Below are 27094 nucleotides of genomic sequence, written 5' to 3'. Positions count from 1 at the left end.
GTAAAGTTTATATTACTACCAGGTATAAACAAAAGGGCTGGGCCAAAAAATGCATCAAGATAGATAAATGTCATATTATTATTTTGTTATTCTTCAAGTTTAATGACTGATTTTTGCTTCAGAGTGAAGATACTGGGTTTAAATCTGCTGCATGATTCATCTAATCACAACGTTTACAATTCTATTATTGCAAAAAGCTGAAATTACATTTTAAACATTTGGGGGGGTAGATTTTCATCGTTGTAATCAACCTCATACTTATTCTTACATTTGATGTGTTAACAGACTACATTTAAAACCTGCACTAAAAGATACACAAAACCGATTCTGGTGCTTTCTAAAAGTATAGAGTCACTTTGTCGGCTTAGGTTTGATTAAAGATGATTAAAGAGCAATGTGAGGAAATTCATTTTTAGCTTATTTGGTGTTAATCAGGTCTAAAAAGGCCCATCTGACACAGGGGCTCAGTTAAGTCTTCCTAGAGTTGAATGTTTTACCTCCTGTAGACAAACTTACTCAAATGTAAAAACTTCAGCAGTTTGAGCAAAGACTAAAGTAGTAACTCCTTTTTGTAGCTCTCTGTCTATGCCTCCTGCCTTTACCCCCATAACCCACTGGTCTGATGATCCATATGTTTTTCTGCCTCCACATGCTCACGCTTCCAGCATGGCCCGATGCTGCACACATCCACCAATCACGTGGTGGCATCGGTTTAGGTAAAGTAGAAACAACCAATGGGAGGGTGGGCCTGAGATGTAGCCGGGCACGCGTGGGAGAGAGACTGGTTGAGAGATGGAGGGAGGACTGACTCGAAGAGGGAGAGAATGGGATGAATTGAACGGAGGGAGAGGGTGAATGAAAGGATCAGAATTGTGAGGAGATAAAAGTGTGGAGAGAGAAAACAGAGAGAGGAGAGAAAACAGAGAAAGGAGAGGAGACAGCCAGAGTGCATGCTTCATGGATCCAGTGTTACACAACAATGTCAATTAACTTAACATGTGTCAATCAACTGCTGCTGCACAATTCACACATCCAAGAGGCGTTGGAAGAAAATTCTGCTTCAGCTCTCTTTCCTTCCATTCATCTTCTTTCTGTTTTTCCATTCATGCTGCTTTTCTTCACACATCATGCAGCTGGGAATCACCTCTGCAGCGTTCACTGTCTCATCAGATCAACTGCTGAGTATCTGAGTAGCATTTCAACCTCTTCTCAAAAGCATCCCCACATTTCCAACCTTTCCGCAACCCCTCTCTTTCACCCTCTCTTTACAGCTTCTTTCCACCTGGACCTGAGGATTCAACCCTTCACTAACACCTGCCTCAGGGGTCAGGGTGATGATGTAACATACCTGCAAATGGCTCGGATTCATCTAGGAGCAACATGGTTGTGGGGCAAAGAGAAGAGCCGGTCTCCTCTGCTTTCTTTAGTCCTCCTCTCTTGTGTCTTTTGGTCTCTAACTCCCTGTCAAACTCTCTAAACCGCCTCCTCTTCTTTGAGAAAAAGGGTTGAAAACGAAGAGTGCAGTAAATTTGTTTCTCCTCTCGGCCTTGTTTTTACACTCGGCTGCTCTTTAATCTACTGCCTCAGTGACTGACTGACTCACTGACTGCTGGACCACTGCTCTGTGTGCTCTTCTGGAGTCAATATCAATGTGAGTGTGAGGCACAGGCAGGCAGGAGGGCTGGCAGCTGAAAACTTACATAACCCTAGATGCTGGAGCTGGGGCCCCACTGAGGGGGGACTCTTACGGCCGACCAAAGCCCGCTGCACCAGCCCCCTTCCCACAGAAAACCACTCCTCCATAACACACTCAAGAAAACAGAGCATGTACGGAAGCAGCCACCCACACATTCATGCTGTCTGTGTGTTGTTTAGTTTGAAAGTGTTTTTTGTAAAGCGGAACAGTTGCAAACACATATATAATGTTTGTCATTTGTTGGTTTAAAAACTGCCTGAGAAAAGGGGAGCAGACACATGTATATGATAGCAAAAACACGACTACATTTAAAAGTATGATTATAAACTTAGGATCCTTGGTAAACCTTCACACAAAACTATAGATGTTACACACCTGCTCTATGGGAAACACAACACACACGTTCACAAAGTATAATCACAATTCTACACAGAGTCACTACAGACTCTTGACTTCTCACTTCTAAATTTAAATTTAAATTTTTTTTTCCTTCCACACATGGATGTTTGCATATGTACGACAAAGCTGCAGCTCCACTGATCCAGACAAACAGCTAGCGAGTGTGTCTTTAGGAAAATAAAGTGCACAGACGAGGAATGTAGTTTTTACACAAACAGTGTTCACTGCAGGAATGTGGCGCCCTTACTCTGTCTTTACATTCTATATAAAACATATGTCAGAGTGTGGTGCCAGAATCAACCAAATCACACACCACAAAGACACACTGCAGCCTTTGTTTGACTCAGTGAGAACACTGAAAAAAATATATAAAATATATATAGAAAGTTTATATATATATATAGAAAGTTTTTTTCATACATTACCCATGTGTACAACTCAGGAAAGACATTAAAAACAATACGTCCACATAACTGTTATATCAGGAGTTTCTTTCACACTGCACTCTCAAACTGGGAAAATTACTTTGTCACACATCCAGGTATCTAGTTAAAAATAAATGTTGCAGTTGTTGAACAAGTTCAACCTACCGATGAGTGGCATATCCATGAGAAGTTTTACGTGCAATGTGTCCACAGGCAAAAGTTGTCTGATATCTATGATTACAACAGACCTGAGGAAACCCTGTTACAAAAACTTAACAGGAAAAACTTCACGCTGGATTTATTGGCTCCTTTCACCAAGACTGAGAGCTACTATTATTTTTTTTTTTAAATTAAAAAAAGAGAGATTCTAAATGAGAGAAAAGATGTAAAAAAATAAATAAACTGGACTTCTTCTAGGAATATGTAAAACCGACGTCCTCTTGAAAATTGGAGGATCTAGCCACAAATAATGACATGTAACAGAATAAATCAACATGCAAGTGCAGTATGAAGAAGTCCTGATTCTATTTCATAATGTGCCTTATGAAACCTATGAGCTGTGATCTGCCTCAGTGGCCCGGTCAAAGACTTGTCACTGCTCCACATATAGGTCAGTATGCTAACACCTCCCCACCTCTTCTTTGTGTCGGTACACTCACACTGTTTAAGAGACACAAAGGAGACGCAGCAGGAGGAACAGAGAGATAATGAGAAAACCCCACAGACTGAATAAAACCTGCCACAGACTGAGGTATAAGTCAGTCTAAAGAAGTTCCTGCTACTCACCCATGTCATGTGGTTGAAAAGTTTTTACTCTGCTGAGAGACCCATGCCTCCTTCTTCTACTTTCACTCAGAGAAACTCTCTCCGTCTGCTGTGTTCGTCCTTCATGCTGCAGAACACACTTCCTCACTGTCACGTCTGAACCGAGCGTGTGTGTGTGTGTGTGAGGCTCTCCACAACCAGCTCGAGCCTCGTCTCGCAGCTTTACAGCGCTCCAGTGAAGACAGAAGGCCATTGGGACAATTACAAAACAATGAGTGGCTGAAAGCGTCCCCGGCCTGCCGTGTGTAGGGAACCCCCCCCTCCTCACTCTGTGCTGCCTTTTCCTGTCTACACCCCCCCCCAGCCCCGCCCATGGCCAACTGACACAGGAGCCAGTGTGATGTCAGCAAGCCCCGCCCCCTTCCAGAGAGACTGCCTTAGGTAACGGGGGTAATAGGGTTCAAGCAGGAAGAGATGGACAGAGGAAAGGAGAGCAAGAAAAGAGAGAGAGAGAGAAGGGAGGGAGAGAGATCTTAAGGTCCCTTAACTGTTTTTTAACAATGACTGTCATTCAAAAAGAAATCCTTCAAGGTGAATTGTAAGATTATGATTATGGACTGAGGAGGAGCTAAATTCAAAATATATAAATTATTATTATTATTGACTGAAAATATGAATCCCATTATTAATCACTATTAGTTTGGACGGACTGTGCGGCAAAGAATATTTTATGCACTTCAGGTGTCAGGAGGATGTTGCACAGTTGGGTCCGGACTTTCTGTGGAGTTTGACTTCCACACATGATCAAGGCAGCAGGAGATTCTCCGCTCAAACGTGTTCACAACAACACAGAAATCTCTGGAGCACTCAGGTGAGGGGTAGTGCAGCAGGCAGATACAGGATGCAACATTGTTTTGCAGCACATCTACACCAACATCGCTTGTCTCCTAGGTGTATGGCACCACTTTTTCATCGTAATATATTAGTAACCTTTAGCTTTTTTTTTTAGTTTTGCCTCAGTCACAGGTTAGAAACATCATAAGCAAGCCCACTTGCTCTCAGTGAACCCTCTGAATAATCTCATTCAATCTCCCTCGGACATTATCTGGAGTTTTTACGAGGGGGGTGACAGAAAAAATTCCAGAGAAAATCCAGAACCTGAGCTGTTTTCAGACATGACCTGTGGATAAAGTCCGGAGAATTGGGTCTGGACTTTACCAGCAGTTTGCGCAACACAGTGGGAGGTTCTCACACAGACACGTTTACAAGAGCAACAAATCCTCCACATTATTCAGGCAGGAGGTGGACGCAGGGAGTGACGTACTAGCTCTCCTGCGGATATCACGTGAATTTCTTTACAACACACAGACACAGGCGTCAGCTCAGGTGTCAGCTACAGCAGGTGATTCCCCGCTGTATTCCCATATTGGATTCTCCACACTGTCTGAAGACTTTATACTGGGGGGGCAGGTGTAGAAAGTCCACTCAATGCAAGTCAGCCTTGGACATTTGCATGCTCATATACAGTCCCTCTGAATGTCAGGAGATTATCCAGAGTTCACTGCATGTCTGAAAACAGCTTAAATCTTTGCCATTTTAAATACAGCTGAATTTCTAAGTACAAAGATATGCTGAGACAATAAAAACTAGTTCTATATTCGAGAAGCTTCTGTGCAGCCTGCACTGAGTGTTTGATTTTATCTACACCTGCACATTTTACATGTTTACTATGAGATTACAGATCTGATAAAATGGCATCTTGATTCAGAAGCCATGTCAAAACAATTTTCTATGATTAAGATTAAGATTCCTCTTTATGTTCCCACACACAGCATGCAACATGCAAACATGGGGAAATTTTACCTCTGTATTTAACCCATCCGTGTGAATGGAGCACACACAGAACACAATCCACACAATCCACACAGTGACCACACAGTGACCACACAGTGACCACACAGTGACCACACAGTGACCACACATGGAACAGTGGGCAGCCATGAAGGCGCCCGGGGAGCAATTGGGGGAGTTCGGTGCCTTGCTCAAGAGGCATAGGAAATAAAATGAATGATAGAAAAAAGAAATAATGAAAAGAAAAACCAGGATAGGAGGATTCAAAAAGAGGAAAATGAGGCCGGAGATGGGTGAAGTCATGTGCTGACCTGAAAGTGGCAGCACATGACTTCAATGAGTGGGAAAATCTCATTTTGCTTCACAGAACTATATCACACATTGTAAAACACCAGTAAACACGTCATAAACGTTACAATTGCCACAGAGTCAAATTCAGCTTTGCTTAAAAAGCAAAAAGATGACTGAGGTGAGGAGAAGTGAGAAATAAAGTGAAGAAGGAGAAGAAAATGGTTCATGAAAGAAAACTAGAATGTATCTCAGAGAGCACATTCCTCCGTCAAGGCTCAACAGTTTTCCTATTAAACCACATTTGAATTCATTAGATCATGATTTCTATTTCTATTTGCACCAAACTGCACCTATTCATAAAGTGTCTAAAACATGCTTGAGTCATTCTCTGAGGAAAACAGCCAATAAACGAAGACAATAAAAGTAAAAACAGAAAAGAAAGAGCAATCTATAACAACAAGGGACAAGGTCATTTCAAAACAATCCTGTGAACCCATAGACCCCTTTAAACCCATATTGGTGGTGTGGGATTGATCACACACACACACACACACACACACACACACACACACACACACACACACACACACACACACACTAGTGGAAGGTGAGAGCCCAGTGTCTCATGGTTACATACACTAACCTACATTGATTGCCTGGGGGAGGGGCATCAGTGGGAGAAACAGTGAGGTGGGGGAGGAGATGTGAAGTGTAGCCTGGCAACATATGAACTCAGTTATGCATGTACGCATGAGCACAGACACACACTCATTCACCTTTGCCACACTACCACAGTGCTGGTATCCAGCCACACCTCCTGTGAGGAGAGAGAGGATCTGGCATTTCACTGTTTACATAACCTTGATTGACCAATGGAGGAGAGAGGGAGAGAGAGAAACCCTGCTATATACTGCAGCCTCTGCTTGTTTACACTAAACCACCAAGTTGCCATATTCCTATGGCATGCCAGTCTTCCAGAATCCGATGTTTACGTGACCCGCTGACCCAGCTCTCCCAGAAATGCCATTTGAGTACATTGTTAGGCTGGAAGAAGAATTCAGATCCTTTAATTCATTTAAGAAGCTAAACTGAGTTTAATAGTTTTGAGCAGACACACAGGTGACATCAGTGTAACCTCTAGGATGATATCTGCAAGATTGGGTCCAGACTTTCTGTGGAGTTTGCCTTCCTCACATGAACGTGAAGACAAATTGATATTCACGCTAATTTCTTCTTCATTTTCCCAGTCAAGATATTGTTCAATTTGCCACAAGATGACTCATTCAGGCTCTTGACACATCTCATCGGTAATCAAAGCAAAGAGGATGCAATTGACCACAGTCTGCAGTGCCATAGCTCTCTGCTTGTGCACTGCTGAGTGCAGTTTGATTGGCAAAAATGGCAACTGAGGTTACAATTAAATCTACAAGGCAATACAGAGTACGATACGTGATTTGTCTTGAGAGCCACTACTCCTCCATGACTCAGAGGGCAACAGCAAAAACACATGGCACATGGCTGTGGTTGCACTGGACAGCCACAGATGTTCATGTATATAAAAGTGGTTCTGAAACAAGCTCAAAGCAGAATCAAATGCAGCACTTGACAGGAACAAGTAATTGTGTTTCTGCTTATTTCACTTCACTACCTTATAAAAAGGTAATGAAGTGAAACGTAATATCAAACAGACGTTACAAAACATTCAGCATCTAACTCAAACCAAACTTACCAGAAACATTAACATTTGAACAAACATCTGTGTGATAAGAACTACTGACATTATTCAACCAAATAAGGCCATGACCTGATTTCAGCCATTTTTGTTTTCTTAATAAAAGTACTTCTGGAGTAACTACAACATAAACAAGAGCCGTGGATCACATTTACTGGTTTTAGTTTTATAATCAAGAGAACCCATAAATCCTAAAAGCTTAATTTATTTTCCAGAGGGGCAGGTCTGGAGCTACTACGCTCACTACCACACATTTGTTGTTTGGGGCTGGTCCCCCAAAGCAGGGCCTGACTGACTGAGTAACATCATTGGAGTGTTGGACTTCTCTCATTAGCGGTTTCTATTTTAAAGTGCGTTGGCCAGAATAATTACTATTACGTCATTATTGGCCGCTCCAGTGTTTTGCCCAGTTCACTCTGCCTGCCGGGAACCACCGGCCCCGTAATGGGAATGTGCTCAGAGAAAGTGGAAACTGCCTGGTGTTACAGAGTTAAAACAGACTCAGTGTTTTTTATCATCAGATTAATATTTGTCAAATAAGGTGACTCTATTTAAGGTGACTCTACTCTACCTGGCAGGACACAACCTGAGCATGCACGCACGCACACACACACTCACTCATGTAGGGCTTGTTGGGGTGAGACTGACACAGACAGATGTTTCTCTGTCATGCTTTCAGTGTTTTCAATCACTGAAGCTCAGTTTCTATTTTGAAGCTCTGCAGTCACTTCTCATAGGTTTTCATGTTAAAGAAAGACGGAGACAGCAGAGAAGAAAAGCACAGTGTGTAGCTACACGCCCTTAGCCTACATAAATATCTGCATTTGGGTCATTAAGCTCATTTGGTTCATTTACCATCTGTTTATCTTTCAAATTGCTTGTGATCGACTATGGACTCAGTTCTAAAACGGTTTAATACATCCGCCGGCCTTGCTCTCAGTGTCCCACCCACACCCTCCTCCGCTTGTGGAAAACTTGTAGTGACACAACTTTCATCCCATCATTTTAAGACATAAATTGATGAGAAAGTTAAAAATAGAGTTCAGTTTTTATTACCATTTATCTTATGTTACTAGATTAAACCTTAAGCAAAACAATATCAAAAACTACACAAAGTACACAAAACAAGAACTGGATTGTGATGGATGATCATGTCCATGTGATCTTAAATTGTTGTATCCATACAACCTCAATGAAAGTCATTGTTGTTAGTGACCTCCACTCTTGAACTAAAACATTTACATAACAGTTTGACAGATAAACAACATGATCTGATGACTCTGGACTGTTCTCCGCCCCTGAATGTTGCTAAAATGTGCTGATCAGCGTCAGAGTGTAAACAAACCCATGTCAGTGACATCAGAGCGGCCTCACGGCAGCAGTAACGACGATGTTAAAATGATTAGTTGGGATTATGACATCATTAAGGAGGGAACAAAGATGGCAGGTGGGTTTGCTGATCAGTTATTCTAACTCATAATTGCTTTGACTACGAGCCAGAGCGCTACCTGATCTGAAGTCTGCTCACACACAAACCCTCGTCTGTTTCTTCCTCACACACACACACACACACACACACACACACACACACACACACACACACACACACACACACACACACACACACACACACACACACACACACACACACACACACACACACACACACACACACACACACACAGTGGGATCTGGCAGTGCTGTGTGTCAGTATGGAGACCAGCTGGTGTTACTGTATCACCTCCTACACTTCACTTTGTGTGGACCATAATCAGGTCTCTCACACACACCACACACACACACACGTTATGAAATGCGTTTTGGCAGCTGTTCCAACAAACTGAATTATAGTCCTATGTTTAAAATATCAGAATCAGCACGTTCAAGAGTTTGGGGTTCGTTAAAAGGACAGCACTGGGATCATGAGCAACACACGATGTTAGCCCATGTTTCAGTTCAGTGAGTGGAACAACACAGTTGGAGCTCCAGTTAGGAGAATGACAGACTTTGTTTCTGAACATGACAACCGCTCAAGCACTCTGAGCCCAGGATTCAATACCACTTGTGGCTGCAGAGGCCACTGTTGCTCAGCTGAAGTGTTGCTTTGAGAGAATTTGACATTGGCCACTCTCTTTAAAATTATACTTTAAACTGAGTCGTAACAAGCTGCCTCAGATGACCTATTGGCTGTTATTTCTCCGGGAAGTAGTTTGGGTGCATGGCAGGTATACAAATTCAGGACCATCCCACTCGAGACTGAAGTGAAGGTTTTCTTTTTTGAAGCAGTGTTTTTCCAACCTTCACCTTAATTGGATGAACAGAAAGTCCAGTATTTACCCCCTTTTAGCTGGTTTGGTCCCTGAGTTGTGAGATCTGGCTCTTTAGCTTCTAAATTCTTATGTTTCCCAGATAGTTGCTAACTTTGTCTGAGCTAGTTTACTGGAAACAGCTGTCTGCTGCTGATGTTAACACGGTTGATGAGAGGCATCAAAGCCTCTTTCGATGATAATTCCAGTCACGGGAGGAAACATGTTAACTTGTTTTTCTTCAGATTGCACTCTGCTTACCCACGCCTACACACAGGCAGGGGAGCCACACGCCAATTAAGAGACTATTACTCTCCTGCTCTCTGGAGTCACTGCGTGTCCATGTATGTGAGTGTGTGTGTGTGTGTGTGTGTGTGTGTGTGTATGACTAAACCTCGTTACAGCATCATTTGAGCTACGGTGGTCCAATAACATGCAGCACACACCCCTCAATCTGTTCACACAGACTCACCTACACCCACACATGCACTACAAAAGCTTGAGATACTTTGAGGTGTCAAATGTTTCATCCGACTAACACACATTACCGTTGCCACATATCTAGTACAGCCAAAGTATGCTTATGTGTGTATGAGTACGAAACCTCTGAACCTGTGCCAATAATTCAGACAAGCATTAATTGCACACGTGTAGTAGTTGTCAGACTGACGGTGGGCATCTCATATAGATGCGGTATGAGATGTCAAATGTTCAGCAAACTGATGTTCAGCGCTGCACTAGTGCCTACTAGTGCCTGCCTGTTTTCTGTCATTTTAGTTATTTCTTGTCAAGTATGTTCAATGACTATTTTTTTCAGTAGTTTTGGTTTAAATTGGTGTTTTCACCCCTGTATGCTTGTTGCTTGAATGTACAAAGTGAGATTGGTGTCTACAGAGTTTTTTCTGAATCCTGCTGCCAAGGAAAGTAAATGTGGATGTTTTAACGGACCCTCCTGCTGTTACTGATGGTCAGTCTGACAGATGGTAAGTGTGAGTGAGTGAGAGAGAGAGAGAGAGACAAAATAATCAGTGATATTTTTGATCATTGCACACTTCTCACTTGTGCGCATGAGAAATAAATGAAAGTTTGGTGAACCTCTTCATAATAATAATAATAATGTGGAAAACACACCAAGAGTGTGTGTGTCTGTATGTATTGAACTGTAAGGTGCAGTGTGATGATGTGGCATTTGGTACAGCTTGCCACATACATGGTGAAGGTACTGTGCATTAGTTAGCTGATTCATTTGACACCTCATATATTTGGAGCACTGCAGCAAACACCTACAAACCTAAACCTAGAATTTACATCAACCCATCGCAACAGTGCGGTGATACTGCAGAGGCTCTTACTTTAAGACCTTTCCAAGTCAATTTCTCAATGTCACTGTTTGAAGAATGGCCTTGCTTCTTTTTTTCCAAAGATGACAGCACTTAAATGTGACTCACATATTCTATATCTCAAAATCTGACTGTTGCTCACAATGGTAACTCAAAATAAAGGTGGAGGATATTATATGGATGAATCTTTATTTACCATAATCCACTTACTTTTGTATCATAAAATCAATGTGTATTACTAAATATTTACATAAACTTCAGTAGAAGGAACTTACTATAATATCTTAAGCAGCCTTACAGTGGTTTCTTGCTGTAGTGTTTTTGTTAAATGTTAGTCATTTGTCCTCAACTTAAAGCTATATAGTTGATGCTGAAAGTAACTTTGTGGAAAAGATTGTCTTTTAATCAGATATCTGAAGGAGATTGTTGTGGTGTCAGGTCAGCTGACCTCCTCTTGTGAAATGCATCTTGGGTTCTTGGTCAGGACTTTTTATTTGTAGTTTGTGTGGCAGCAACAGCAACCAGACCTTAAAAGACAACCAGATTTGATGGAATTAAAAAATGGGATTGGCTGTGTAATGTCAATAGATACAGAAAAAGTCTTAATTGGTTTTCTTTTTCATGATGTCAGTTTCTTTTTCTGCATTTTAATCATTTTCTATTAAGTACATTCAGCCACTTATGTCTTTCATTGCAGTTCCCTGAAAGGAAGATGTATTTTCTGCATGGTACACCTTTATGTCTTTTGTGAAAGATGCCTATTTCTTATACAATGGTTTATAATTTGTGGCTATTATTATTATAATTCAAATATTAGGGATGAATTGTATAATAATAATATGCTAATATGCCTCTCTCTCTCCAAGTCTCTCTCTCATTACACAAATGTCTGTCTTGACCTTCCATCTCAGTCAAGAGGTACATTTATATTGAATCCTTATTAGATGGGAAAATAAAAGGGAAGCAGTCATATTAAAACATACAAACATACACAGAACATACAACACACACAACTACACACATGGCTACCGGCGCTGTCATAGAAACACAACTCTGATGAGAATTGGATAGATGCTTGGAAATTATCATGTGATGACTTTTTCCAAAGATGTTTTCTAAAAATAACCATACAAGTGTGTGTGCGCGCATGTGTTATACATGTTATATACATATATATATATAGCATGGGAGGTGAATGTGGCGGCAGTGGTCACCATGACAACCCTAAACCTCTCCAGAGAAAAAACTGCGATGCTGAGAAACGTATTATTCAACTTTTTAGAAATCAACCTGACATGGTGCAGTTAAAAAAGGAAACAAAAACATTAGAAACCTCACAGGATTTTTTAACTATAACAAAGTACAAGACATACATTTTCTGGACATACATTATGGTGTCACACTCATTTTTCATTTCATTATTACTTTATTTGTTCTCCTGTTGTACCTTTTCAACTCTAAACTGATTTACTGCTAAAACATATACTTTTCTGTCTTTTTAATATATTTATGGATACTAAATACTTTACAGAAAAAGTTTTAAAATCAAGAATATTGACAAATGTATGGACATAAATAAAAAGATTATAAATTAAATAAAATAAAAGAAGAAGGAATAAAAATAGGGAAAGAAAGAACTCAATGATTGGAGATGAAAATAAATCAATGAAGGAGAAAGAGAAGAAAAAGGGGGGTGTTGAACCAAGAGGAGGATGCAGGCATCCTGGTGACGGTTGTTATGGCGACGGAGGGATAGACGCAGGAGACAGTGGGGGGTGATGATGTCTCAAGAGCAAAATAGACTTGTGATGAAGATCAACATGTAAATGTGTTTTTATCATCCCTCAGACCTTTCACTCCCTTCACCACAAGACAACAAACTCTGATTTTCAGCTCTAGGTGCCTGACAGAAAAACAGATGTAACCACGTTTCCCCCAAAATCTGATACAGTGGCTCAAAAAGTACACGTTTCTTTTTCCTCTGCATATAAATGCCTATTAACTGCAGTGTGTGCAGGGTGAGAAAGACAATACAGCTTAGTAAATACATAAGCCTTTTCAAATAGAGTCATAAGAGTCAGAACACCCTTAGTAAGGTGTTTTTTTAATATTTTGAATGTCCGGCTCTAATTTTGATGACCCATTCAAAATTGAGGATACCAGTCTCAAATAAATGACTCTGGTGATGCTGGATGGTTTTGGTGTTTCAGCTTTAAAATACGAACGATGTTTTGATTGATTCAGCTCTGGTGACGTACTTGGTCAGGCCAGAGTTAATTTTATTTGAAATCAATTTCTTTAAAAAGCTCTTTTTCACTGATGAGATCATTGTCACTTCCCCTGCAAATCTTCTTGAGACTGGGAGTCATCTCTTTGTTTAACTGAACTGGCTTAAATGCTTCTGGCCACTGGCGTGAAGAACTGCACTGTTAGGTGAATTTCAAACATATAGTTTTCAGGAAATAGGTTTGAATAACTATGCAACTAGAGCTCAATATTAACATTCAAATAATAAAATCAAAAAAAGCAACTGAGTGCACATGAGCATATTGGTCTTGAGTTTAGTCAGGTGAATTGTAGGTGACTTAGTATCTGGTGGCAGTGGGTTTTGTTTGGGCTGGAACTCAGACTGGTTCATTGCATGTTACACCCAAAACCCTTAGTGGAAGGTTGTGGTATAGATCAGGGAAGAACCAGTCTTGCATCAAATCATGTTTGCACAATTGTATTTTCAGGATTGGTGTGAGATCCTTGGGCCCAAAATCCCAGGGTGGCACCACTGATGAAGAATTCAGTGCCATAAAACCTTTCGTATTTCCAAAAGTTATAGAGACAATCAGAAACACAAGGAGAGATGAGAACAGCGAAACATAAATACATGAACGTGTGTGTACGCAGGGTGGGTGGGCGTTTTTATAGTGTGCTTGTGTAACCTCTAACTATGGCAGAGTGATAAACCAAGAAAAAGAACACAACATATACATTTGTAATTCTACACTCCTGAGTACGCTTCATTTACATTATGCATAACCGAGCCTCTGACCCTGACTCTAATCTAATTCTAATTTACCCATAAACCAAGTTTTAATTCTCAAACAGCCAGTATATGTTCTGTAGTTCAACAGCTATACTTCAATCCAGCTCTCACACAAACAGAAGAAGATGATCACACAGAGAGCGTTAATAAAGAAAAGAGAAGAAAAGAAAACTTTGTTCCTGCCATTAAATCACTGTGTCTAAAATCTGATAAAAAAAAAAGCACAGAGGTAATGTTACTGTAAAGTCTATGAAATCTGATCGATTAACAAAGGGCTCTCTGATTGTGCTGCCCCGCCTCCCTCCATCTCTCATTTCATATCCTAACTAGAATTACCGGCCTGCATTCTCACCAAACAGTCAAGTTGCAGGAAATCCGGTCACGATCTCTCCTTTCTCTGAGTAATGACGATCCATATTGGCAATAAAAGTGCAGAACATTGCAGCCGACCTTTGTCCTTTTGGATATAAAATGTCATTACTTCATAATTTCAGAAGGTAAACGTATAAATTACTATTTTGGGAGGTTGTGAGACCTTTGACCGTCAAAATCTACTCAGTTCTTCCTATTGTCCAAGTGAAAATCTATACTTATGTCACGAATGTTGCAAACTTAGGTTAAAAAAGCTTTTGAAATGTTGTGAACTTGGGTCTGAAGATTGTGTTGATTGCTTAACAGATCTCTGAAATACAAACCAATTAAAGAAAAATAACATCAGTCAAATATATATATATATATATATAAAGACCACAGACGTTAACAGTAATAAAGCAAATTCAGTTTCATTTTATAAAAATATTTGACAATTAAATCTATTAAATCGTTTTCTAACTTTTTTTTCTAACAATCTGCACCATGGACTGTTTATGAAAATCTCTGGACACACCGTCCAGCACACAAACAATAAAAAGTGACATTCTATTGTAGAACCGTTTGAGGAGGATTAACTAATGACAAGGAATAATTCTGATGTAGCTCCAGAGCATCAACACTGGACAAGAGAACAGCCCATTCTAAACAGGCAGGTATAGAACAGCACTGCACAAATTTGTACCAAACTCCTTCAAGGCTTCTTGAGATATCATGTTCACACAAATGGAAAGGACAGGCGGGAAAATTGGACGCCTCTGGCTGCGGCTGTCATCAGTGACGAGCCACAAAAACAATCCACCAACGTTTTTCTCCAGAATGAGGTCAAAGACAATGAAAGACTAACACCACTTCAGTTATCCAACTGAAGTTTAAAATCTTACCTCCTACACCCAAAAACACACTCCTCTGCTAGAAACACATCTCCCCCCACACACAAACGACTCAGCATCTAATAAAACTAATAGATGATTCATTGGGTTATGCAACATGTTCTGGCAAGAGAAGACATGGGGGGGAGGAGGAGACAGGAGAAGGTTTAGGAGGGTTTTTTTCTCTCCTGAGGGAGGACAAACGGTCAAAAGCTGCTGAGCCGGTCTAGTCACATATGTGGACGTTACAGTGGTTCAGTTTGTTCCAACAGCAACATTAAAAAGAAAAGAGTCTGCACATGCATTTGTATATGTCTGGAAAATGAGGAAATGATCGATTGTTCTCTGAGTAGAAGTAAACAACCAAAAAGAAAACGATTCATGTTATCATGGCCAAAAGGTGTCAGCAGCTGTCTCTTTACCCATAAAACTTTGTATTTTAAGTTATCTATTTATTTGTATTGGGGTTTCCCTATGCTGATCAATACTCAAACCAACGTCACAGTAAGTTTCAGACAGAAATGCTCCATCCATACCAATATTCTGTTGTAAAGGAAATTGATTTCTGTCCAGCACTTAAGCTTATATCAGAAACAAGCTCCATCCATACGACTCAACTGAAAACGCATATCACATGACTGTCCGCCCAGTTAGAAATGTAGCCCCAGGCTTTTTAAACTAAAGCGGAACAAGCAGCATTTCGAAACTTCTGCTTTATGCTCATCGTAAGATACATAAACGGAAACAAAGCCTTCTGTTTGTATAAAGTAACTATACTACATTAAATACAGTACTGTGGAAATGTTTTTGGTCTCTTGTCTGTAAATGGTAAAAATACTGGGAGCAATGTGACTCACCAGGTATCTGCTCATCCTCATCATCTCCGTCGTTGTCTTCATCTTCATCGCTGATGTAACAGATGGCCATCTCCCTCTTCCTCCCATTCAGCTGCCCCTCTTCTACATCAGACATCCTGACCTTCAGGCTGCTGCTACCTCAGCATGGCCGGACCACACACACCTATAGCAAAGAGGTCGAATAAATAAACGTATAGGTACAAGTACACACAAATGGGTTAAAGCTGACACGGAGAGCTGCTTTCATTTCAACAGCCGAACTCATGTTCATAAGATGTTTTTTTCTTCCAGAGGGAAGGAAATGCATCAGATTATTATGTTCCTGCCACATTGTACATCAAGTGCTTCTCCAGTGTTTTTAATTTACTAAAAGATGAGAAATGAGCATTTTAAAATCCATCCGTGAGAGACGTAACCAACATCATCATGGCCTGCGTTTGAAAGACAGCAGGAAATGTACCACTGAGAGACGTGAAGAGCTCTCAGGAGTTTCTAAGATGCTTTTAAAGCCCCAGCTCTCAGCAGCGGCAGAAAAATTGCACACACATTACTCAAAGCTTTTCTCTGAGCTGGACTGAAACGATTGTAAACAGAAACCACAGGCCACCGCCATGCCCTTCATTTTCAGCTGCGGTTTGGAAAAAGCAAAGTTCGGTTCCTCTTTTGTTTTATAGCAGAGTTTTATGTTACGTGTAAGAGGCGTGATCGTTATTTATATGTCAAAGTTACACACAAGAACACAAATATCATTATTACAGATATCATAATCAACATCAACAGTATTTAAGAAGACCTGAAAGTACAGGAATTATGGTAAAGAACAAAAATTCTTTACGAGACAATGATATAATTAATTCATCAAGGTCTGTGAGCAAATTGTTTCATGGGTTAAAATCTACCAACAAAAAAATTTGAATTATGATCTTAGCTGTCTCTGCCGGTTAAAAACAAAGCCTTTAAATAGTGTTCACTCCCACTCAGATGAGGCCAGACACACAGTACTATCACAGCGAGCTTTACTTTTGATCAGCCCCCAGCTCACCTTGCATAATGTTACACAGTAGATTACACAACAGGTAGCTCCAGCCAACTTGAATCATTGTTCCGACAGGGCGGTTTTACAGGTCTCATAAATCCAACAGAGCTACACTTCATGGACTCGGAGCTCGGCTGAAAACCAAGGACTTAGCGAACTCCAGATTTACTCTGATGCTCCGGTCTACTAAAAATACAGATGTGTGTTTGACCTCAGACGTCACAGCTTGCTGCAGAACTATAAACCTGTAGAATATGGCAGGTTAGCTGGGAGGATGGCAGCAAGTTCATGAGCAAAAATAAACAGCAGGCTCTCGTTACGTCTCGTTTTTGAAAACCTCCTCAAAATCAGCTCAAGGACTATGTGAAGGGGCCACACACATCACACAGGCAATCACTGCTGCAGCACTGATCCTCCTCACCAAGACAAAAATATTATTGTTCTCTCACACAGAATAAAATGCTTCAAAGACACTGTGCTTCCTTTTTTAATTTTATAATGATCCAAACGATCCTGCTCAACCTCCTCCCAGGGACATTTAATAGTGAAACAACCACGTCACGTTTTGTATCATGATTGTAGTGACCAATATTATCATGGCTTTCGTTATTATCACGACGTGATATCATTGTGAAAATATGCTGAAAAGGTTTTATCTTTAAAAAATAAAAATAAATATTAATAAAGATGCCAACAGTATCAAATGTACAACATAAACATTGAAGAAGGAAGGCTTTCGTTTCTGAGGAAGCTTTTTGTTTTACAATTAAAACTTCTGATAGGGCAGGTTTAAGTATAAAAGTGAATATAATGTGCACATAAAAACACGACAACTCATTGCGTTGCTAGCTAAAGCAGAGCACTAGCAGCTCATGATGTTACAGAACCGATCAAATCACCACTGTAATCACTGTAATTAAAGATATGGCGCTTCTGACTTTACCACTGTGAAACCACCATCTCTCCTTCCATGCTGCATATGCTACTTTTCGTAAACACACATGTATGCTCTTTCCACAGCTTCCTGTCTCCTCAAAGATGAGAAAACTAGCCATCAATCAAACTGTAGTACAAGTCAAAGATCCATTTTGTTTTGTTTTTAAAAAGGAATCAAGATTCATTTAATACGATTTTCTAGTTTATCCCTAGTTTAAATTCCCTTCAACTTAAAGGAACTTGTACAGCCAACATATTTTAAAGTAAAATGTGAGAATATGGGACCAATAGTTTCAAACTCTACAGCAGTTCTCTGAATTCTAACACCACAATGTTAGTGATAATGTGAGGATCATTCTGCATTTTGGATCCAGCACAAAGTAACCTACTGTGAGAACACAAATCCTGAGTCATGTCTTGCACAAGGACACTTCTGTACGTTGGGCGTTTATTCTCACACTCTGTTGCCCACAAGAATCAGAGACCATGACACCGCTTCCAACCACAGATGAAACATTGCTGGGAAAGTGCACAACAGTTAAACAGGGAACAAGCACATACAGTACTTGGATCAGTGACATCCTTATGTAAAATCAAATGCCAGGGATGCGGTGGCTGCAGATTTTGGCGGGGAGGTCTTTCTGTGCATCTGTTGCTGGTGGAGTGTGAACATACAAATTGTACATCTACATCTAACAGGGCCATTCACAGCCAGAGCGACTGTGTCTGTAGGGGTATTAGTACATATAAGTACTACTACTGAAGATGTGCTCTTTCAAAAGTTAAAATTGGAGTAAGCACATGAAAATGTCAGTAGAGAGGCCGACCAGCGGTGAGCAGTGACCAAAGTGGTGCAGTCCTGCCCAACTGAGACAGCTGACCAAAATTAGATCATTCCTTTCTTTAGAGACTTTGTCATCCATGTTTTTATCTCGTCCAGACTCGATTAATAAAAAGTACTTTTTTAACAGTCTGGCTCCTTCCTTCATCTGCGATCTGCTGCCAACCCCATATGAGCCTGATCATAGCCTGAGGTCCTCCAGCAGGACCGTACTTAACAGCTGTTCTAAAATTCACTGAAAAGCTGCTTTCAGACATGCACTGAACTCCACAGTCAGTCTGTATTTCCTCTAGAGGAGGTGCGTGTGTAAACGCAGGCGTCCGAGTGAGACGCTCTGCAGCCTCTGCGGACTCTCTCTGCCTGGCGAAGTTAATACGTCACTTCGAGCCTCTGTCTGCTGCACCCGGCTGCTCCACCTCTTGCCTGAATAATGCAGAGGATTTGATGCTGTTGTGAACGAGTCATATGTGCATGTGTGAGAGGCAGACTCTGGGCAAAGTCTGTAGCCAATTCTCCGGATTTTACCTGCAGGTCACGTCTGAAAACGGCTTGAGTGTGAGTGCAGGGTTTTGAATGAGATAATTAAAAATGTTGAACATGAGAATTATGTCCAGCTCTCAAACTTAAAGAAAACTCTCTTGAAATTAAATGGGGGAAAACCTCCACTGTAAAGCACTTTCATTTCACTTACACTACACATACTGAAAAGTAGGTCACATGAAACTCCCACAGAGATACAGTACAACTTGTTATGAACCTACATAACTTGAAAATTGCATCCTGCCAAAAGCTACGTGGATTCATTGCACTCATGTTCTGTGTAACATAATATAGCAGAGGAAAGCAGGCCAAACTGTTCTGGTCATGTCAGGCCGCCCCACTGTAAAATATCTGTTATATAACATACAGTTCTCTGTAGGTTTTGCTGCTCTGAGCGGCTCCATGTAGGTCACACATATGTTTGTGTTTATTCTTACCTGACATGACTTAAACTGCCTGACATATGAACGCTGGTAAAATATGTAATCCGATGCAACCGCCCATGCAATGATTCTGAGAAAATTACGTTCAACGTTTCTCAAGACCGCGTATTGATGCATTACTGATGTCTCCTGGGTGCACAAAATTATACAAACATATTAAGATGTAATGAAATCATTCACCACAAATTACAGCCAAGAACCTGCCAACAGGGCTGTGCATAAATCCTTGACACAGTTTTAAAAAGCCTCACAGAGGTAAGATTGACTGCAGGGCTGTTGCACAGCATTGCATTATGTTTTGCATGTGTGTTGTTAAATGCACCCTTTGCAACAAGCTGTGTGAGAGCTCCTCTACAAATGTCTCAATGTGTTCCCTTCGGCTTTGCACCGATCTGACACATGTTCTGCTCCACAGGGAGTGGTGCAGGTGAAGCTTTTTGTTTCGAACAAGAGAGCTTACAAATGGAACCAGCTGGAAATGTTCATGTTGTTTTTGATACAAAGACATTTTAGATGAAACATGACAAGTGAACCTGAGAGGTTTTTGAATTTAAGCTTTTGTTCACAGTACAACACAGTCAGTGTAGATCTCTACACTGAGTTTTTCTCTACACACACTTTTAGTTGTTGTCTGATGGCAGATATTCGTTTTGGAGAAGAGAGATAGACAATTGAATACAATTGAAGTAAGCCCCGACATTCAAATTCGACCTGAAACTTATTTTTAGCCACATGTCCGCTACCAGAAGTAGCAATGCTACCGCGTGTACCGTTGGGAGCGAGAGCTTGTGTGCAGTGTGTACATGCAAATGTGAACGCATAGCTAGAGGAGGATATCAGAAGATATTCAGGCTCTAAACATGGTATAAATGATGCAATGCTTTTGTGGACTCAAACACACCCACCCCTCCCTCGGCATAGTGGTGAGTAGATAATGAGTACATTTTCATTTTTCGGTGAACTATCCCTTGAAGTTACAACCAGAATGTTGGAATCTGTTGTGCTAAAAAGGACTGAATAACCAAGTTTTGAAAAAAAAACCTAAATATGACATATGATCGACCTACTAATTCTAGAAATCCCTATCTGTCTGTATGTGGTTCGCATATCATGAGAAAATCCTCTTCATCTTATCGGCTTGTGAATTTGGAAATGTGATACATTCAATATAATTAACATGCAAACACCAGCTTGCAGTCAGAGTTGGCATAGCAGTTTCCCCAAACAGTCTTCTTTTACGTCCTCAGATAAACTACAGAAATTGTTTTTTTTCACTTCCCATGATGAGTAACGGTCACGAGCCAATAACCTACGGGGAGAGCGCCACTCCTCACCATTGAAATTCAAACTGTATACATTATCCAACCTAACCTATAACACCAGGATATTCCAGAAATCTGTCTGCTGGTATGTATGTGGCTCACATACCTCAAACTTTGCATGTGTATCGCTAAGGGCGCAAGGAAGTAAGGTGTCAGATTTAGTGCGATTTGGACGCAGGATACTTTCAATAAACAGGCAGCCAGACCTCTGTAGCAATGGTGGTTGGGACTCAATCCAACATCCCAGTAATGTTGCCGGTCAGCATGACAGCGCATTCATGACAAAGGCAATGACAATTGATTCTCCAGTGCGGGGTTTTGCGTACTGAGACCACCTTCACTGAACTTTGAATAAACAGCATTGCATGTGAATGTGATGAAATAACATGATTTGATATACATTAGAAAATAATGCAATTAATGCTTTAGAGTCAAATCAAAATTTCTCCCAAGTTGAGTCCAAAGTTAGTTTTCATTTCAGAAGACTTTGTGGTACAGAAATCAAAAAAAGAGGATCAAAAGCAGATGTGTTTCAATTGTTGGGGTTAGATTGTGGAACCACGCAAATGTAAAATTTTGAATGTGTACTTCCATATTTGTTTAAAAAAAAAGAAGGTATTTGCAGCTATTTTTGAGGGTTACAAACATTAATTATGTGCATAATGAGTGTTTTTCTGACTGAATAATGCAACCAGCATGACCACGGGCCACGTAAACAGGCATGTTTAGAACAGGCATCTTTAGAACAGGCATGCACTAGTAAAATCAAATGCCAAATTTGATATTGATGTGTTTTCGGAAACAGCAGTGTAAATGTGCTCTAAGTAGTTTTCACTGATATTGGTGTAACTAGCTTTTTCAGAGAGATTGAAATGCCTACACATGCACGAGGGAGTCACAGGGACAGAAAATGTCATGGGTTTAACTAACACTGAACAAGTCTTCTATATTAAAACAACATAAAGCTTTCAAATCCTCTCAGACAACACTTCACTGTAAAACAGACTGATAAACAACCTGCTGCATTTCTGAAACTTGCAAGGCAGGAACACAGGACAGTCTGTGCTTTGGAGTGATTGTTTGATGTGATGGTTATCGATCCAGAAGAGATTATTTCCATCCACCCATTTGTTTTCTATGACACTTATCCTTTGAGGGTCGCAGAGGGAGCTGGAGCCATAGCTGACATTGGGTGAGAGGCGGGCTATAACCTGGACAGGTCACCAGCGAATCACAGGACCAATATACAGAGACAAAAAACTATTTAGAGTCTCCATTTAACTGACTCCTAATCTGTCTATGGACTGTGGGAGGAAGCCGGAAAAACTCAAAATAAAAACTGGAAAATCAAACAATCTCAGAGACTATTTCCCCCTGATGAAAAAGACTGATGGACTCTATAGATCACATGTTCTACAAGTTTAAAAAACACACAATGGAACCTGAAAAACCTTTTCATCCGATGATTAACTCAACAAACAGAGCTCCACCTTATCAGCAGCATCCCATTCTTTTTATAGATCCACGAATAAAGACACGGGACCTGTCTCATTAAACATACTTGCGGTTACCACAGTAACCAGTGGTGTCACCAAATCAAGCACGTTTCATTATCGAATAATTAGGAATAGATGAGACTTCCAAACTACTGTAAATGTGCAGACAGAGCTTTAACCATTAATTATTCACATGGGGTGAGTTGAAGACTTGGGCAAAAAGTAACCGTTCCTGCACTACCCCTTCATCCTCTTACCTTACATAACCTCACAGAGCGTGGCCAGGAGGGTTATCCACAGATTCAGCCACATTACATTGTGAGAGCGTTACTCTCGACAGGGCTAGACGGAGTGAGCAGCAATTTAAATTAAATGAATATGGAAACAGGATGTTAATGAGGGAAAAAAGTGGGGGTAAGAATACAGAAAAGGAAAGCATGAAGGATGATGGACAAAAACCAGAGATGCGGGAGAGGGGGGGGTTTAAGAAAAAAAAGGAAGCGGGGGAGGGGAGCAGTCTGGTATGTCTGGTGTCCTAAAAACACCCCCACTCCCGTGACCAAAGGGGGAGGGAGATAACCTACATTTTTCCAGCAAAGAAATAGGACAACCCTGTATCACTACACACATGTGGAATCTTCTCATGAAAAAGTAATCACTGACGTCTTTAATGGTGTTTTAGATTAATGATTAATTTACCAATTAATTTAAACTATATCTTAACACACACAAGAAGTAAATCTTATTATGTAAGAATATGAAACCAGAGAAGATTTTCTTTTTTTTTTTCTTGTTCAGTCAACTGTAAAGATTAAAGGATCTTGAAGAGTGTTGTGGATTAATTTTCTGTCTCCGAGTTAACTGATACTGAAAAGAAAGTTTTTGTTTTTCAAACTTCAAACAGGCCTAAACGTGATACTAGAAGCCACAGGGGAAATGTGGTGGGAGCACAGACAACAGTGATAATAAGCATCTTATGCAGGGACAGACTCATTTAAGCTGCTTTCAGACATGCACTGATCTCTGGTTAATCTCCGGACATTTTCCGGAGGGGCTGTATGTGAGAATGACAATGTCCAAGTGAAAGGCTCCGGAGTTAGAAGACACCAACAACGATGTCAAGAGAGCTGTCTGGGATAAGGGCTGAGGCCAGAGTTGATGTGCTGTTCAAAAAAACACCAAACACATTATCTACGTTAGTTCCGGTGAACTGTTCATATGTGAAGCAAACTCTGGTGAAAAGTCCAGACCCAATTTTGACATTCTCAGCACTTCATGTCTAAAAACAACTTTACAGTATGGCAAGTTCTCCACTGGTATCATTGAATTATCTTTTCTTTCCATCTGCCTATACTCAGCTCACTGAGTCCGCATTTGTGTCTTCTGACAGCTTATGGATACGGACGAAACAGAGCAGTACCACAGGACATCTTTGGGGGGCAGTGTAGCCTGTAGTTCAAGTGAGATTACCAAAGGACATGAGAAAAACCTTTCAATACAGGCAGAACCTTCTGAGGAGAGACTTAGTGAGCCGGTAAGAAACTACAGGTGTATGATGTTACTACAAAACAGCTACATTTCCTCTTTTTGAACATTATCACAACCCTCAGTGTCGACAAGTTTGTCCTCAAAACTCTCAACTCTGTGCTGCCCTCTAATGGATGTATCGCTTAACAACAATGCAACCATAAAGGTAGTACGTGGGCACGAGATGTTACATTATTCGACGTGAAGTAGCAAAGTAGGTGGAGTTTTCAAGTGCTTAAAAGAGAGACGTTTGGACAACTGCTAGTCTTCGTTTTTTGTTTTTACAGTCTCATCAGCCAGAGAGAGGGGGAGGTAGAGAGAGAGAAAGGTGGTTGTAGGGAGGGAGAAATAAAAATGAATGATAAAAGAGGGGGGCAACAAGAAGACGGCTGCTTGCATAAGCCGACTTACATAAGTTAGATGTGCCTAATAATGCCACTGTTCAGCTCAGAAAAAATAAAGTTATACAAGATATGCCAAGATGGAAAGGCATTGCGTAACACACACACAGTTATAGGTCACCTTTCGGGAGTTAGAATTAAATTTATTTCCTGGAGACTTACCTCCTGGAGACTGTCCCAAAAATCTGGTTTTATTCTCACTGGGGAGGACCCAACTTTTGTCCACAATAGGTCAGTCCATCTCTACTTGTCTGGTTTGTCTGAAATTTCTCCCTGAAGCCTCCTCCACACACACCTCTACATTAGAAAGGACCCTCGCTAAAACACATTACATAATCCTAATTTTAACCTTCCTCTTTAAAGAGGTGAGGAGTACATAAATGTCCTGCCAAGGTCTGAAACTTGAGATTGTTCTCACAAAGAAACACATTTGTACATCTATCTTAGTGAGGACATTCATTGGCATTATATATTCCATAGCCCCTTACCCTAACCATCAAAACTAAATGCCCATCCCTAACCATGAAAGTGTTAACCAAGCCCATTAAAAGTGGTCCACAAAGTGAGGACCAGCCAAAATGTCCTCATTTGTAGGTTCATAATGGTCCTCACAAAGACATCTGTACACACACACATTTATTTAAGATGGAGTCATGGAGAGGTGTCTTTTTTTTAATTTCTAACCACTAACAAACGATCAATCTCCTCCTTTTATTCATTAACATCCTCACAGGCAGATTACACCCTGCATCCATGTCACCGGACCATGCTCCACCCATTTCCTGAGTGCAGGTCATTAGCAAGAATAAAAAATAATGAACAATAACAACCAACAACACTTCAATTTACAGCTCTAATAATGGCTATTGTATAATACCTTCCTTTTATATTGGACTGGCTTACAGACTTAAGTTGGCATCACATTCCCCTGCTTGTGTAACAGAATTACACAATAGTGAAGCCTGGTGGTGTATGAGGCAGCAGTGGTGGGGGGTGCATACCAATCATGCCAGATTGTTTTCATTCAAAAGGCAACATAACAAATTCTCTGTCCAAGATTTTAAGATTTGAATAATTTGATTATTAACCTTGTTTCCCTCTGGAGTTGGACTTACTCACTGGACATGTCAGGAGACAAATCTGAATGTTTCTAACAATGACTATTTTCTTTATCAATTGATAGATTGCTGGGATGGCCAAAAATGTGAGTTCGCATATTCGTAATTCTAAGAATGAATTGTCACCATAAGATCAAACTTTTATTTTGTCTGCAATAATTTCCCATCAGCCTCATATATACTGTCTAGTTTCAGTTTACTTAACTTGTATAAATACACCTGCTTGGAGTGAGTGGACACAGTCTTATTTTTGTTCCTTGATGAATGACTAATTAAAATATTTCTGATTAACTGATTGATTAATCAACTAATTGGTTTATAGCAACAACTGTATAGCGACAGTAATAGATCAGAAATCTGCCACACCGTGTAACTTGAACGATCATTAATATGCTTCAGTTTAGGACCAGTATGACATTTTTCATGTGCCTGTTCAGTGAATGCAGCATTTGCAGTTTTCATAATGTGGAACAACACACTTTCAATTAACCGTGTCTCAGAGAGAGTTCATTTAAATGTAGCTGCTGTCTCTAATTTAGGCCTGAGACCGCTCAGACACACTAACCTGTAAATACATACAACACGTACAAGTCTATTCAGGATTAGCCTGATTTTAATACTTTAACCTAGAGGTCACACGCACACACAAGTGACCTGGATCAGTGGAAAAATTTAACCTGCACAGAAACACTTCAGAGGATATTTTTACATAGACTAACCCTCGGACCAATCCCACTTGAGTGATATATCTAATCCCTGCCCATGTGAGCTTCCTTTAGTCCGAAGCATCTGAACACAATTTTACAAAGAAAACAAACACAACTCTGTTAGATTATCAACATCTGGAGTGAAAAAAGGTGTTTGATATACTTCTGATGTCACTGAATATGGAGGATCAGCACCAATGTAATGCAGGCAGTTACACACTGGATCAATACTACTTGAATGAGGAGGGGTCAGGAGGCAGTGGGGGAGGGATCCGAAATCAGTGGACCACAAGGATCCCCTATTGGATAATGCCTGCTCTTTTCCAGCCAATCAGTGGGGGTTAAGAAGGTTCACTGGGTTTGTTGAGGGTTCACATGGGGACATTGGTGGGGAAGGGTCGCCTATGCATAACCTATATGAGCTACATCAAACCTGTGAGGCAGATTACTGCTGGCTGCTGATACAACACTGCTGAAAACAGCAGTTTAACAACTTCAGTGTGAAGGGAAGAGAAGGGCTGGCTCTAAAGAGAGTTCAGTTAAAAGGTGGAGTATGGGTAAAAAGTGAAATATAAGTCCAAAAACATTAGCAACTAAGGAATGTGTCACTTTTCTTCCATATGATGCAAAAACATGAGCCTGAGGTTGGGAAAAAAAAAAAAAAAAATCCTCATTAATAATACTAATAATCTGTACACATGTAGCTGCCCCACAAAATCTAAAGAATGACTCAGAACATTAACAGTAATCAAGTTTAATTCTGATTCATGTGCATGTGTTGACGTCA

At 40.5% G+C, this 27094-nt stretch overlaps 1 protein-coding gene across 3 annotated transcripts in view; it reads right to left on the bottom strand.

The window, feature by feature from the left end:
* LOC109630831 (helicase ARIP4-like) overlaps positions 1–27094 on the bottom strand; it is a 60931-nt gene that overhangs the window by 27724 nt on the left and 6113 nt on the right. The window contains exon 2 of one of the 3 annotated variants that reach the window (XM_020089259.2): positions 15941–16103. In XM_020089259.2, the coding sequence (XP_019944818.2) occupies positions 15941–16055 (115 nt within the window). In that variant the 5' untranslated portion in view covers positions 16056–16103. Of the gene's footprint in view, positions 1–1348; positions 1547–3306; positions 3541–15940; positions 16104–27094 lie in introns of those variants that run through there. The other 2 variants (XM_020089262.2, XM_020089261.2) reach the window with 2 other exon arrangements.

This window comes from Paralichthys olivaceus, chromosome 6, assembly GCF_024713975.1.
Source record: "Paralichthys olivaceus isolate ysfri-2021 chromosome 6, ASM2471397v2, whole genome shotgun sequence".
NCBI classification, from domain to species: domain Eukaryota; kingdom Metazoa; phylum Chordata; class Actinopteri; order Pleuronectiformes; family Paralichthyidae; genus Paralichthys; species Paralichthys olivaceus.
This window is presented reverse-complemented; position numbering and strand designations above follow the sequence as displayed.